Raw genomic sequence first — 14,578 nt, forward strand, 5'->3', positions numbered from 1 at the left:
AGCATGCAGAGCAGTGGGGGGATGACCTGCTGTGTTTGCTGCTCTAATGCAGCTGCCCAGCTCCAGTGCCAGTAGTGGAAAACAAAGCTGGGTTAGAGGAAGACTCAAACAAATTTCCATTATCTATAAAGCCTTGATTTTAAAGGGAAATTTTACGCACTTTCTACCTTGTTAAGTGCTGGCAGCTGCCTAATTATCTATTTTGCATATGTCAAAGCATCCTAGATTGCTGATATTTGACTGTTGATATGTTTAACCATACCCAGCTCTAAAGTGTGGCCATACAGCTTGTATGTGCCTGACATCTTTTCTGTCAGGGTACACTGCATAGTAATAGTAGATTCTTCCACAGTGTAACAAGATATATCAGTGGTACTTTCCCCCATCAGCTATACTTCTATGAAAAACAGAAGTAGAAATATGGTATATGAATAATACACTACAGAGGTTTTCTGCATTATACAAGAGTTTAAGATGTTATCTGTTTCACAGGGGAAAAAATTCCATGTGTATTTTGTCTCCATCCAGACATTTCATACTTACACATTAACAGAAGGGCAATAAATTGAGAATGCAAAAAACTTTATTAGCATAAAAAGTACATATTCAGGAATCAAAACTCAAATTCCTCCACAGCATCAGGCATGTTTGATACATATTTCTGTATCTGCTACAGCTGAAGGAAGTCTGGGTTGTGAGATGTCAGAAGGTTGGGGGGGAGTTATTGTTGAGTTTTTCTTTTGTGCCTCTTTTTAAGTTATGTAAACAACTTAGAGTGAAACCTGTACAAGCAGAATATTAGCTATCATTTGTACACTTAAAAGTTAAATAAAACCCAATTTCAGCAATACAAAAAGCAATATAAAAAAGTATTCAGGTGCATGACATGCATCAGAAGAAAATGTAGAAGAACATGGCAAGTAAGTGAACATGTCTTAAAAGTTAAATTGTACTGAAAATTCTTTGTAAATATCTGTATGGCTAGACATGAAAAACATGATAAAATTACTTGGTTCCCTAAGAGATCTATACAGTTGCAACTATTTCAACTTCATTAGACATGAATGTATTAGAACGATGAAGTGGTTAAAAGGAATAAGAAAAGTTTACTCAAGTTTCACATTTCAAGCTGCCTATTTGATAAGGTAACTAGACAGAGGTAGATATCCAGTATTAGTGGCCAAGCTATTCTAGCAAGACCTTTCAGCTGTCTTGTCAAGCTTTTACATTCAAAGCCAAGGTGAAAAGGCTTCATAGATGAAGGATGTCTTTCAAAAAGGCAGCCAGAAAACCTGTATTGCTGATGGAAGTAGTTTCAATTATCCTACTGAAAGTGAAGGGTATTTAAGAATAAAACATTACCCAGACCATTATGAGGACACCACTTATCAAGCACTAGAGCTCATGCAGTCATTTTAACAAGAGTGACAGTGATTTGCTCATTTCCTATGCCTATTTTAGAAGCTGAACCATTGCCATTGGGCTCACTGAGCTCTTGGGCTCATTGCTAGTCAAAGTAAGACTGCAGGGTGCCCCGGCGGCGGATGTCACACGTCCAGCAGTGGAAGCCACCTCCCAGAGAATTGGCGTGGCGAATGTTCACTTTAATTGTAGAAATGCCTGGAAGAAATATACAAGGCACACTTTAGAATTAGATTGTCAGCTTCACATGGCGAGCTCTGATCAGAACATTAGATGATACTTTATCAGATCATACGGCTAGATGTAAATGTGGAAGGTATTTCCTACTAGTTTGTTAAGAATTTGTTTTCCCAAATTTTAGGCAGAGAACAAACTAGGAACATAGCTGGCTTGTTTATTCCGGTGACACCCTCAGGAATACACGGTGCCTGGAGCACAGCCAGTGTCTGATGTGTTATGACACACCAACACTAAAAAGATAAATTCAGGTTTTGCAGTATGTGAAGAATTAGCTGAAATTCTGCTACAATATATGATCAGGACACATTTTCATAAATATGTGTGAGCATTTCTAATTCAGACACTGAATGTGCTCTTTCAAGAAAAGAAGTATTCAAGGTAGATAGCTCAGACTCCCTCTTTCTCTGAAAAGGAAAAGAGGCTCTTTGCCTAGGTTAAGCTTCCTTCTCCTTTTCAGCTCTGATGGATGTTTCAGCTGTGGCTCAGCTTATACAAAGTCCTAACAGAAGAATCAAACAACTTCTGTGTTACAGAGCTTGCCTTTTTGCTTCTCAGCACTTCCAGGAGCTCAGGAGCAGCTCAGTAGAATCTCTCCTAGGTCAGCAATAGTTTTGTTCCCAGTAGACCCATCTCAGTCCTACAAACATTCTGACTGAGTTCATTTAGAGCTTACATAGAGGATGAAGTTCAGGGGTGAAAGATAAGCCATGATTAGCATTAATAGCCTCATTCTTTAAGTACTTTCAAGTATTTTTAAATCTTCAACTCTTTGGTCGTGCAATAAAACAACCTAAGACTGAGCAGCTGTGTATAATAAGACTTCCATATTTTATGTTCAAATACAATTCTTCTGTTACTGCATATTTGAAGAAATTCCACACTATCATGAAGTTACATCTCACAGGACTGAGGTTCTCCATAAATGAGCAGAAATACCAGGGTTAAGTGGTCTTAATTGGACATTTTAAAGTACAACGAGTTTTCAGCTAGAAAAATCTGAAAGCATTTTGGCAGTGATGGATTCCCAGCTCTATATCATTCAGCAATAGGTGCACTCAACCTCTGCAAGACAGATGTTGACCTCAGACTGGACAGTTAACATTAAAAAAGATCAGTCAAAGGCATCCTAGCAATAACTTCAGTTGCTACTCATACCTTTATGTGCTGCAAGCTGTAGAGGGAAAAGGAGACCATATTTCTGTGACTGAAGTATTCAGCAGAAAAATCACTGTATTATTCTTATTTGCTAATCCAGCTGTTTGAGTACTTTTTCCAATGTTGGCTACTTTGATTACTTTAAGTGAAAGCTCCCTGGCTGGTAGGACAATAATTTTCTTTTAAGTATATGTAGAAGTGTGTTAGGACATACCCAGCTTTTCAAACATCTTCTGGATCGATGTCTCATTGGCATCCACCATCACACGTTTCTCATCCAGCATCAGGACATTCATGGAGAGCCACTTGGAAGACATCCACAGTGGGTGATCTAAAACAGGAGAATAAACCTTGTACTGCACCAGTGATACTCCATATTAATACCCTTAAGGGTAGTGTTGGAATCCTCAGCAAAGAAAAGGTAACTTTACCATCTGGGATGAGTGGCACTGGGGGTTGAATCACAGTCCAGCCAGCCTTCTTGAAGAGCTCAATCTGGAAGAGCAATTTTAATATATTCTCAAGAGGGTTCTTGGACTATCACATTATGTCGTCCAACTTATGCCAGATTTTCCCAGAATATTCCAATGTACATGACATCCCCTGCCCTCAGTTCACTATTCTGACCCTCATTCATCTACAAACCCAGCTTTCATAAAAGCATTTTTAAAAGTCTTTTTAGATTTTGCATACCAATAACACTTATTTCTATTGGTTTTATATATGCTAGATATGCTAAAGACAAAAGGTAGCATTTGCAGTTTGGAGCTTGTTAAATAAATGTATTGGTAACAACCCAAACATATTCAATTACTTTTTTTTTTGTATTATTTCTTCCCATATGATTATAAAAGCCATTAATATGAGTTACACTGGTGTTTCTAAAACCTATCAGAAATAACACCAAACTACCTTTCTTTCCCACTTTATAAGAAAATTAATATGCAGTTCACTTAACAAAGGGAACAATGTAAATGCATCCCAAGGAATAATTTGTGTCTTTAAGATTTACATAAGCAAGTTAAAATTAAGAGGACGATAATTTGGCGAAGGAGAATTGACTTTTCATCTTTGTTGTCTGAATAGTTGGAAGAGTATTCGCGAGTATTCCAGCGTTACCACGGGGTGGAGCTCCAATCCCGAGCACTTTAATAACCAGCCCGGCCTGCCAGGATTTTAAAGAAAAGCTCCCTTTCATCAGCCCCATTCAGAAAAAGCCCCCTTTCATCCGCACCATTCACACACACCACTCCTCGGTCATCCAGAGCTGCCAAACCAGTTTTTAGGAAAGCAAGCTGCATTTATCTTTTCTATCTACACAAACAGCAGGTTTCCCTGAAAAAAAAAAGTCCCAGAAGATGGGTTTAATACAAGGAGACCAAGAAGAACATCCTCTTCCAAGTAACATTATGAAAAACTGTGGAAGGGAAATGGGGAGGGAAAAATAGTATTGTTTTTACAATTATGTTCTCAGAATGGGTGCTAAAAGCTAAAATTATGTTCTCAGAATGGGTTCAATTAGACCATTCGCATTGAAACCACTTGCCAAGAAGAGACTAACTCTGCTTTTAGATGGCTCCATAATGTGCAGCTCTGTCCCTCGGATTCAGTGTCAGCTCAGCTATTCCCTGTGGTTTGCAGCTTCTGAAGTCACGGGGATCCTCACAAAAATCCCCAAGCACTGCAGTGCAGGGAACACGACTGTAACAGAGACGAGCTCTCGCTCTCTGGAAAGCTTTCTGATCTCACTAAAAGCAATATTAGCTTTTCCTCAATGTAGTACTCGGTTTTATACATCTCTCCTCTTCCCTACTCTTCAGAAGGTATTCAAAGACTGAGCAACAACCAGCTTCCTGCCATTGGTTCAATTAATACCAAAGGAGAGGCTTCCAAAATAGGACTAAAAAGGGAGATTTTTCATCTGAGCAGTAGAAGCCTTTCAATTTCTCTTCAGATGCTATTGAAGTATTCAGGCAGTGGCAGTGTTCAGAGAAGTAGTATATACCAAGTGCTTGCCTTCATACATTATTAAAAATTAGATTACTTCCATCATATTTAACCATGGACCTAGGAAGCAACACACACTGGAATGTGTGGAACAGTAATTACCCAGCAGGGAACTAACCCAGCTGAGTGGTTTTTAAACACAAAACACTTTCCCCCCTTGTACACTCTCACCTGATGGCAGGGGCGGTCTGGGTTAGAGAGCACAAGACCAGGCCCAATGATATTAAAAGTGGCATCAATGTGCATAGGGTTGGGATCCTTAAAGGATATTATATGCACTCTATAGTCTGGGGCAAGGTGTCGTCTCATCCATTCAATACCCATGTAGTTTGTAACCTGAAAAACAGGACAAATTAAGCTTTACTAGGCTAGAATATAAACTGCATCCAAGCTTAGTTTGTCTAAGGTTTTATTTCATTAAATATTTAAAGCCAATATAATAGAGAATATATTGCCTTTAGCTAACCCCTCACCTGGAAGACAATCTTATCCTGTATATCAAACATTCTAGGAAGAGCAATTTCTTTAGCCAACTCTCTTGTGGTAATGCTGCTCAGGAATTTTAAAAGACAAAATACCAGTCATTAAGAGAGATACAAAAACTGTTCAAAGAAAGCTTTGTTTACCTGGCTCCTTTGCACAAAGATATCTCTTCCAGCTCTGATGAAGTCAGCAGCATCAAAGCATGGCTCAAATTCAGTAGTTACAAATTTTCCCTGAGCAGCCAGTTTATGCCTGTCTTCAACAGAGTGGATTGGATAATTCTAGTTGTAGAAAAGAGAACAACTTTAGGTTGGAGATGTTGAAAGAAAGTTCTCAAATCATTTTCTAGTGGAGAGTAATTAGAAATTAGGAAAATGTGTTAATATTGATAGCTAGTGTGTTCCTTGGAGGTGGTTTTGGTTACTTCTGATTAGAATAGAAAAGAAAATCTAAATGTGGACATAAAAGGCTTTAAGCACATTCAAGAATAGGTCATGAGATAAGAGACAAGAGTTATATCAAGAAATTAGTTGCTTTTCAGAACCACTGTGTGGATAATATTCTGACTTCATGATCAAAAGTGTTCATTACCAGTGGAGTTTAATACCAGTCCCAACAAATCACTGCACCGTGACTAAAATACTGAAACAGAAGCTATTTCCATTACTCCTTACTTTTCCACATTTTAGAATGGAGCGGAACTTAAAGCTAGAAGATGGATCTTTATTATTATAAATAATTTTAAAATTAAAGAAGGCAATTCAGAACAAGTGGGATGTAAAAATCCAGCACAAATGAAAAATACCAGCTAAGTAGTTACAGGCTCTAGAAGTTTTCTAATACTGAAGGTGACTCTAAGGTAATTTTGTTTACCAAAGTCTCCTTTGTATTATTGATTACACTGTTCCCAGAAAGTTGCAATGATTTCACAACTAGTTTACTGCATTTATTGTAAATGCTGTCACAAAGGTTCTGATGCATTTGGGGGCTTATAGGAAACTACCAAAATTGTCCAAGTCAAAATTATTAGGAAAAAAATTAGGAAACTATTCGCTATAATATTTGTTAGGTAAATACAGTTTAGATCATTCACTATTTCTTTTATGTAATTTTCAAAATACCAATCATCATGCAAAATAAGGATTATGAGCTGGGTTTTTTTCTGTGACAAAATATATATTCTTTCCCACTTTCTTAATGCAATCAGGACATATGGAGATTCTCAGGGAATCTTTATTCTTGAAAGTAATCTCTGTGATGTTTTTCTAGCATTCCTTCCTCTTTAGTAATGCTCAGTTACAGCCAGTAACCAAAACAATTCAAAGCAGAGGAATTCAATAGACACAACTTCCTGTTCCTTGTTCTCTAACTGCACACACTGAGCTTCAGCTGGAAAGGTTGCAGCATGTTTGCATACACTAGAAAAAAAAAACAAGTCTCCAGAGTTGTTTTGTGCCATTCCCCCTCATAATTTTGTGAATCCTAGAAGTCAAGTTGAAACTATCAACAAAATTCTGTATAAGAGAACTGAAGTTCTGAAGGAAAACTAGAGCAGTACCTGATCATAGAGTTCATCTGCCATGGTGGGTTTGGGGGCAGTTGTCCACTTAGCACCACTGTTGAAATAATCTTTGATTAGTCGTCTATATGCCCTGTACTCAAAGAACCGAGCACGCCAAGCCATAGGTGCTTCAATAATTTCATTTCCCACCACTAACAGGATGTCTCTTGGCATGGCAGCATACATACCTGAAAGCAAAGTGGCCATTAATGAGACAAATATGCCTTTCTCAGCTCTTTCAGCTCAGGCACTTTTGCCTTTCTTTTTACCATTATTTCTTATCCAAAATAATGGCAAAAAGAATTCTTAGCAATGTGAGAAAGCCAGCACATAATATCAGGTCCTTACATTCTTCAGTAATTTTTTTAAGTAATATTTTTCATTCAAAATACGCAGACCTTTTGCTACAAAGCCTCACTTGTAGCAGATTCACAGCTAAATGAAAGCCATTCACCATCAAGCCTCCACTTCATAATTTGGCTGATGAAAATTAACTAGACCAGGGCTTATGCATTACCCAGACAATTTAAAAAGTGATGATGGGCAGCAAATTTCCAAGTGAACAGCATTTCTTTATATACTATCCTTTTAAAAAGTAATAGCACAGGAGAGGAATTTGATGGAACACAAAACTAGTGCAGAAAGTAGCCCCATTACACTTTTCCTTAACATTTTCTGTTCCTTAATAACTTTGAATTCCACTAGGGAAAGGGAAAGGTAAAGGGACATTCAAATTTCCTGGACGCTAGTGAGGATCTTCCTGGTAAAGTGTTGTCTCCAACTGTTTTGTCTTCCATAGTTAAAATGGATCCAAGTGCAGGATCCAACAAAGAGCTATCAAGAGGGTCAGAGGGACTTTGAGCACTGGAGTTTCATGTGGCAAGTAGGGGACAAAGCAGAAACATTCTACATCCACTTTGAGAGCCATGACAGATTAGCACTCCCTGGCAGTGACAACATAGAGAGGGAACAAGAGATGCCGGTGTGGGAGGTTCAGGTTGGGTATCAGGAAAAGGTCTTTCATCAGGAAACTCACCCAGCACTGAAGCTGCTCACCAAATCAGGTGGCAGAATCTCCATCCCTGGAGATCTTCCAAGTCTGAGCTACAGAAAACAATCACTGGCCTCACTTACTGCTGGTGATAATCCTGCTCCTAGCTGGAAGGTAGACTAGATGACATCCAAAATGTCTCAGACAAGAGCTAAACAGACAAGACCTTCAATCATGGAAAACCATTTACCTGTAGACTCAAAATCAGGTGTTTTATACTTCACAGACCAGTCAATTGGATCAGGCCTCTTGACAGTAACACCTTCTCCCTTCAAAATATTGCACATCTCTTCAATTTCAGCAATAGCTTTTTTTAAATGGTCTTTGGGGAAACTCTGGCCTCCAAATTTCTGGTAAAATCCCCAATATTTTTCATATGTGTTTGCCTAAAACGAAAGAACATGAAGTGACAAAGAATAATCACCAGTTATTTTGGAGTGAAATAGAGGCATAAGATGCAATTCTTAACTTTAAAGTTTCTTGCTCTTGATCTTAATATGTTGGATTACGCTTTTTATCTGATTCCTGCAGCATTTTGACTACATTACACTTCAGTAAGTATTGAGTGACTTGTGTTGCCAAGTGGCCATTTGGTCCCTATTACAGAACACTTGTACAAACACTGTAGACTCTGCTATTTAATAAGGCTATCAGACATGTTTTTAAATTAAAACAACCTTGAGCTCATCTGCAAAATGCACACATCTGTAGCCACCTTCTTACAACCTCACTTCAGTAATGACACAATGGTGACATCAGAGATTCTAAAGCCATCCCTTGTTGGCCAGAAGGGGCCATACTTCAGGTGCAGCAGCAGCGTAGAAGAGGCAAAAGCTGCTAAATTCACCTGCCAAAGTTGGATTGAAGTATGTTCAACATTTACAGACCTAAATTCTCTGCTGAAATGCTGTGATGGCCTTCTTAAATTAAAACCAAATTCAAAATAAAGTCCCAGTTTGCATGGGTGAGAAAAACCAGACATATAATCAGAAAAACCAGACATACAATCAAAACAACAAATGATGCTGCTTCAGTTTGATGTATCTGATGTTCCTCTGTCATGTCAGTGTTAGCTGACATGCCAGTCCATATGGAGCCCTTCTGGAATGACAGCAGAAGGGGTCAGAAGAGGTCAGCAAGCTGGAGGGACAGCAAGGGGATGCAGAAGAACCTGCCCTTCCAAACGTGAGGTTGTCTCCTGACACTGCAGCCCTGACTGCCTCCCAGAACACAATGTTCTCACCAAAATCAGAGCCATAATATTCCTTGGTACTAGCACTGCCACTGAGCCCTGAGCAGGCAAGGCCATCAATCTGAAGGCATGCCTGACCCCCTTCAACAGTCCAGCCTGTTCACTCTATCCTCTGCTATTTCTGGATATTTGCCTCATGCTATAGAGGTAAGAGAGAAGAAAGAAAATTCAGCCTTAACATTTACATAGAGAGCCTCAGCACAGCCATCCTGCTCCTCCAGTACTGAAGCTTCTTCCCATCCTTCCTGAGGGAATTTGTTCTTTTTCTGTAAGTAGGGTCTTGGGTAATTTGATCACCTCAAACTTGCCAGCTGATGAGAAGTCACATGCAGATCACATGAAGTGCTTAGCATTCCTATGGAAACATGTTCTGCTAATGAGATAAAATCATCCTGTGGATTGAAGCTGGTTATTTTCAGAGCCAGCCATGATGTATGTGAATATCATCAATCCCTAATAGGTGCAGCTCATCTCTCCACGTCCTCTGGTGCTGCTTTTTTCAAACCTGAGGAACCACGCTTATGTTGCACTAATGGGATGGTGTAATGTTAAAGTTACAACAGAATAAAGGTTAACACTGTAACACTACTCATATTCCCTGCCTTCTGAATAACTGGGAAAAGGGCTGAGACATGGAGTTCATAGCAAATCAGGGTTGGCATTTCAGGCCCATTTGGTCATAGACATACAAGTCAGTTCAGAATGTTCAAAAAGGATCATGGATAGGACACAGATAATATTTAAAACAAACTCTTTCTTTTCAGAAAGAAATTTAAGAGTGTTCTGTAAGGAAAGATTGTCTTTAAGAAACACCAGTATTGTTCCTTATTGTTGCTATTTACTTTAAACATTTGTTGTGGAAAATAAGTAACATTACCATGATATACCTTCAACCTAGTAAAGACAGTTAATAAATTTAGGATATTAAAACTTAAATTCAGACCAAAATTCTTTTTGCCTAATTCAGTAGTAAGCACATGTACACACTCATTTTCTCACTCAAGATATAAAGATCTATGTTAATAATACTCCTCACCCAAAATGCATTATTATTCACAAAATACACTGAATAGCACTGCAGAATACAAAGCTGTAAAGTTCAGCTGCTTGACTCTTAACTGCTTCAGAAGAATACATCTCAGTTGTGGGATTTTTCGTTGAAGTTCTGATTCAAAAAAAGGGCATCTTCCTAATTAATATTAAGATTTTTCAAGTTTTCAAGTGTTCTATTTACCTCTACATAGTCCATTTCAAGCTCTGAAAAGGATATACAAGAAAGTGTCAGCTCATTAATATTCATCAGAGGTGCAGGGCTCCCTATTCAACTCCTTCCTTCCTCCTTCTAATGCCAAGCACATCATTCCCACATCACAGCAAAAACACTTGAGTATACCAGACCCTTGTCTCAAAGTAGAAGAGAGTGCTGAATGCAGCCATACTTCCTGCATTTAAATATTTAATAAATAAAAGCGCTTACAATCTTAAAACTCAATCTCAATGCAAGTATTTATCAAACTGCTATAATTTTACATACATTTTTCAGTATGTCTCAGGTCCAAAGCTTCAAATTTTCTTTAGAAGTGTAGAATTCATTAGCTTTAAACGGCAGTTTTTATAACCAGTGACCCTCATGCACTTGGCAGACAGCACGTGACACCCATCAACTCAAGTTTTGCTGCTTACAGGGGCAGGAACAGGTAATTATGGCTGCTGTATTATACTGGAGCAACACACACATACACACCTCACCTCTTGGCCACATGGAGATCCAAATAATCGTGAATCAATTAATTAATTAATAGTAATAATGTCGAGGTAGGACTGGACTGCTGCTTGGATTATTCAGCAACAACCTCCAGGTGTTACTGTTCCAGTTTCTACAGCAATATTTCAGACAAAAGCAGAGAAAACTAGAGGAAACCACATCTCAATTGGCTCTGTTCCCATTACCTGTTGTGGACTTGGCAATTGACATAAAGCAAATTTAAATCCTGCTTTAACTCTAAGTCATAGGTATTTGAATTGCAGAGGTAATCCTATATTTGGCATTCCTCACTGAGCTTTTGATATCACATGTAAGAGAAAGTGAAGTTCTTGACCTCATGTGAGTAGTTATGGCTTAATAGGCAGTAAAACCTGTAGAGCATGTGACATTTCAGCAAGTTAGACACTTGAAATATTTTTTCTGGTGCTAAAGCAAGCCCCTGTCCACTGCTTAGGAACTGAATTTTGCCTCATTTAATGTCACAATGTAAAGTGTTAGACCTTTTATTCCTTACTCTTTCTATACATTCATGATGTCAGTCTTACATAAATGCACATACATACACTTGTATATTAGAAATGCTAACCCTCATTCACCTCCTTCTCTGAAGCTGCTCAGATATCTTTGGAGTCTCTGAAAGGCATAACCCAGATTCTAAAAAATAGATATACAGAAATACAAAAAGGGCTAACTGAAGAGAAGTCTTCTATACAAGTACACCTCGAACTTCCCCTAAACAACCATTTCCAGTGCTTTAAACATATTTTTGGTATCTTTGTTTGCCATTATTTCAATGTCAGATTATTTTTTTTTTAACTGAGGTCTTCTGGTCAACTTTGTCAGGATATCCTTTAGGTTTTTACTAAAATCTCTTGGGCAGAAGCTGTGTGCCAGCTCATTTTGTTACAATAGCCATGGACTACATGCTGCCCTGCAGGTAGTACTGTACTGTAACAATGAAAGAGAAAGATTCAAGAGCATGCCCACAAATGCAAGTAACACACATACTCAACAACTTTAAAGTCCAGGTGAAGAGCACAAAAATCTGGAGCAAGCCCACTAATTGAGTGTAACTATTTTAAATATGAGATTCCATAGAATGAAAGAATCATGGAATTATTCAGGTTGTTGATATAGTTTTAGGCACAGAAAAACCCTGAAAAACCAGTGGACTATGTATTTCCACAAAATATTTACTACAGCACACAGGAGTTTCAGTAAACTGCTTAAGAGCTGTCTGACAACAGTCCTGTTGGTCTACAGGTACAGAACTCAATCTTGCTCAGACTATTAAGTAGAAAGCAACACTTTTTTTTCAGGTGGTAAGTCTACTTAGCTTCAAGCCAAATTAAAGTTTAATCACTCCAACCAACTATCTCAAGTTTGTGTGTGTACTTTGATAACATCAGGGCTATATTACTAGAGCAGATTGTATATATTAGAGGTTTTCTCTGCTAGTGACTTCTGTCAAAACAGCTAATTCAGTTGAAAGTCCAAAGAAAAAAGCACATCTCTCGCCAACATACATCTGTGAAACTTTTCAGCACAGCTAAACAACTACCTTGAAAGAAGAATTCTCAAGAGCAAACACCATACCTTATGCATTGTAAAGCTTAAGTAAACTTTAAATCTAAATTCCACATTTTGTATTTAAGGTTAGTTTTTATCGTTTACCTTAACCTCCACAGAGAAAGGTGGGACACAAGCATTTTCAGCTCTTCCCACAATGACCTCTTCCAGTGGATCCCATTCATTGTATGAGCAAACAAGACAGTCCTTGGGCACAGGGCTTGGAGCCTTGTCATCAGCAGCGCAGGTGTTCTGGGAGGCCGCAGCTGCCTGGGTGCTCTGGAAAGTTCGCTGCACCCATCCTGTGAACACTCCTCGAAGCTTAAAATAAAAGTAAGAACGAAAATTACGCTGCCTTTACAAAAGACAAAAAGCTATGGTTCAGCCCACAAATGCCTTAACACCGTAATCCCAAAGATGTATATTAATTGGAGTATTAAGAGAAACACGGTTTGTTACAGCCATTCTAATCTATTCACAGCCTGGTAGACGCCTAAAGGAAATTCTGCCTTTTAAGATACGCTCAGTTTAGAAGGGTACGGAGACCGGCACTGGCAGACCGTGGCGGGAGGGTGATCCTCACCCCGCGGCCGTCCCGCACCCTCCCGTCCCTGCTCGGAGCATCCCCGGCCCAGCCCCGGCTCCCCAGCACCGACCCTGGAGCCGATGTAATGCGCCGCCTCGGCCCCTCGGCTGCCCCCGCGCAGGCACCGCACTCGCAGCATCTCGGCGGCCGGACACGACGGCGCGGCCCCGCCGGGCTCCGCTTTATGTGCGCCCGGCCCGGCCCCGCCCGGGGGCAGCGCCCGCCCGCAGCTCCCGCGGGGCCCGGCCGGGGCCGGCCTGGATCCCCCGGTGCCGCCGGCTGTCCCGGTGCTGCCTGGATCCCCCGGTGCTGCCGGCTGCCCCGGTGCTGCCCGGCTCCTCCTGTGCTGGCCGGCTGCCCCGCTCCCAGCCCGGTTCCCCGTTCCCAGCCCGGTTCCCCCGTTCCCAGCCCGGTTCCCGGTTCCCAGCCCGGTTCCCCGTTCCCAGCCCGGTTCCCCCGTTCCCAGCCCGGTTCCCCTGTTCCCAGCCCGGTTCCCGGTTCCCAGCCCGGTTCCCGGTTCCCAGCCCGGTTCCCCGTTCCCAGCCCGGTTCCCCGTTCCCAGCCCGGTTCCCGGTTCCCAGCCCGGTTCCCCGGTTCCCAGCCCGGTTCCCCCGTTCCCAGCCCGGTTCCCCGTTCCCAGCCCGGTTCCCCAGCCCGGTTCCCCGTTCCCAGCCCGGTTCCCCCGTTCCCAGCCCGGTTCCCCGTTCCCAGCCCGGCTCCCCGTTCCCAGCCCGGTTCCCGGTTCCCAGCCCGGTTCCCCGGTTCCCAGCCGGTTCCCCCGTTCCCAGCCCGGTTCCCCGTTCCCAGCCCGGTTCCCCGTTCCCAGCCCGGTTCCCCGGCAGTCCCGAGGGAGCAGCAGCTGGAGCAGCCGGGCTCGGAGGCAGCCCCGGGAGACACGGCCCCAGAGCCGACTGAATCCAACACATCAGGATTTCTTTTCCAAGAAGGGCTCTTCAGCAGCAACCTGGCTTGGAAAAAGTCACGTTTTAAAATTTTTCTCTAAAAAGTGTACTGAAAGCGCACCATACAGTTATTTTTAGTCATCAAGTACGCATATTCTTTTTTAAGCCTGTAGTTGACAAATTCGACTTTACCAAAAATTCCAGTATTTCATATGTTGACAATTCAGATTTTTAAACTACAACCTAAAGAGTTTGTGATTCACCTAAAAAAATACTTAAATTCTTTAATTCCTGAAGCGGTGTTTCAAGAATATCCCAAACAATTTCAAATTCTGGCTTCTCAAAATCCATATTGTGATATGATGAAAAGTCACCCTAAAATTAAAACCTACACTGGTTAGCTCCTAGTAGACTGGCACATAAGTTTCCCTGCAAAACCTCTCCATGACAAAATCAACAGACTTATCTTCAAAAACACCTCTATCTCAACAGAAACAGTCTACAAGAAACATGTTTGCAAACAGCTCTACTAATATTTAGTATTTCCCACTTAGCCTATTTTCTTTCCTTTGGACATTAAGTTAA

General features: G+C 40.8%; 1 protein-coding gene across 1 annotated transcript; it reads right to left on the minus strand.

Annotated features, from left to right (window-relative positions):
- Positions 1-565: 565 nt before the first annotated feature.
- Positions 566-13,251, minus strand: GATM (glycine amidinotransferase). Its single transcript, XM_066328374.1, has 9 exons — positions 13,162-13,251; positions 12,611-12,826; positions 8,110-8,305; positions 6,866-7,056; positions 5,451-5,588; positions 4,996-5,160; positions 3,249-3,312; positions 3,032-3,148; positions 566-1,620 (listed from the first exon to the last, which is right to left on the minus strand). The coding sequence occupies exons 1-9, from the start codon at positions 13,228-13,230 to the stop codon at positions 1,508-1,510; spliced, it is 1,269 nt and encodes a 422-aa protein (XP_066184471.1). The 5' UTR covers positions 13,231-13,251; the 3' UTR covers positions 566-1,507.
- Between the last annotated feature and the right edge of the window lie 1,327 nt (positions 13,252-14,578).

The sequence above is a fragment of the Sylvia atricapilla genome, chromosome 13 (genome assembly GCF_009819655.1).
Source record: "Sylvia atricapilla isolate bSylAtr1 chromosome 13, bSylAtr1.pri, whole genome shotgun sequence".
NCBI lineage: Eukaryota > Metazoa > Chordata > Aves > Passeriformes > Sylviidae > Sylvia > Sylvia atricapilla.

Excerpts from the sequence above, each read along its gene's own strand:
- GATM (XM_066328374.1), bottom strand. The coding sequence starts at position 13,230 with ATGCTGCGAGTGCGGTGCCTGCGCGGGGGCAGCCGAGGGGCCGAGGCG. Across the intron at positions 5,161-5,450 it reads TCTTTGTGCAAAGGAGCCAG|GTTACAAACTACATGGGTAT; the intron begins GTAAACAAAGCT and ends CCTGTTTTTCAG. Across the intron at positions 3,313-4,995 it reads CAGACCGCCCCTGCCATCAG|ATTGAGCTCTTCAAGAAGGC; the intron begins GTGAGAGTGTAC and ends TTGCTCTTCCAG.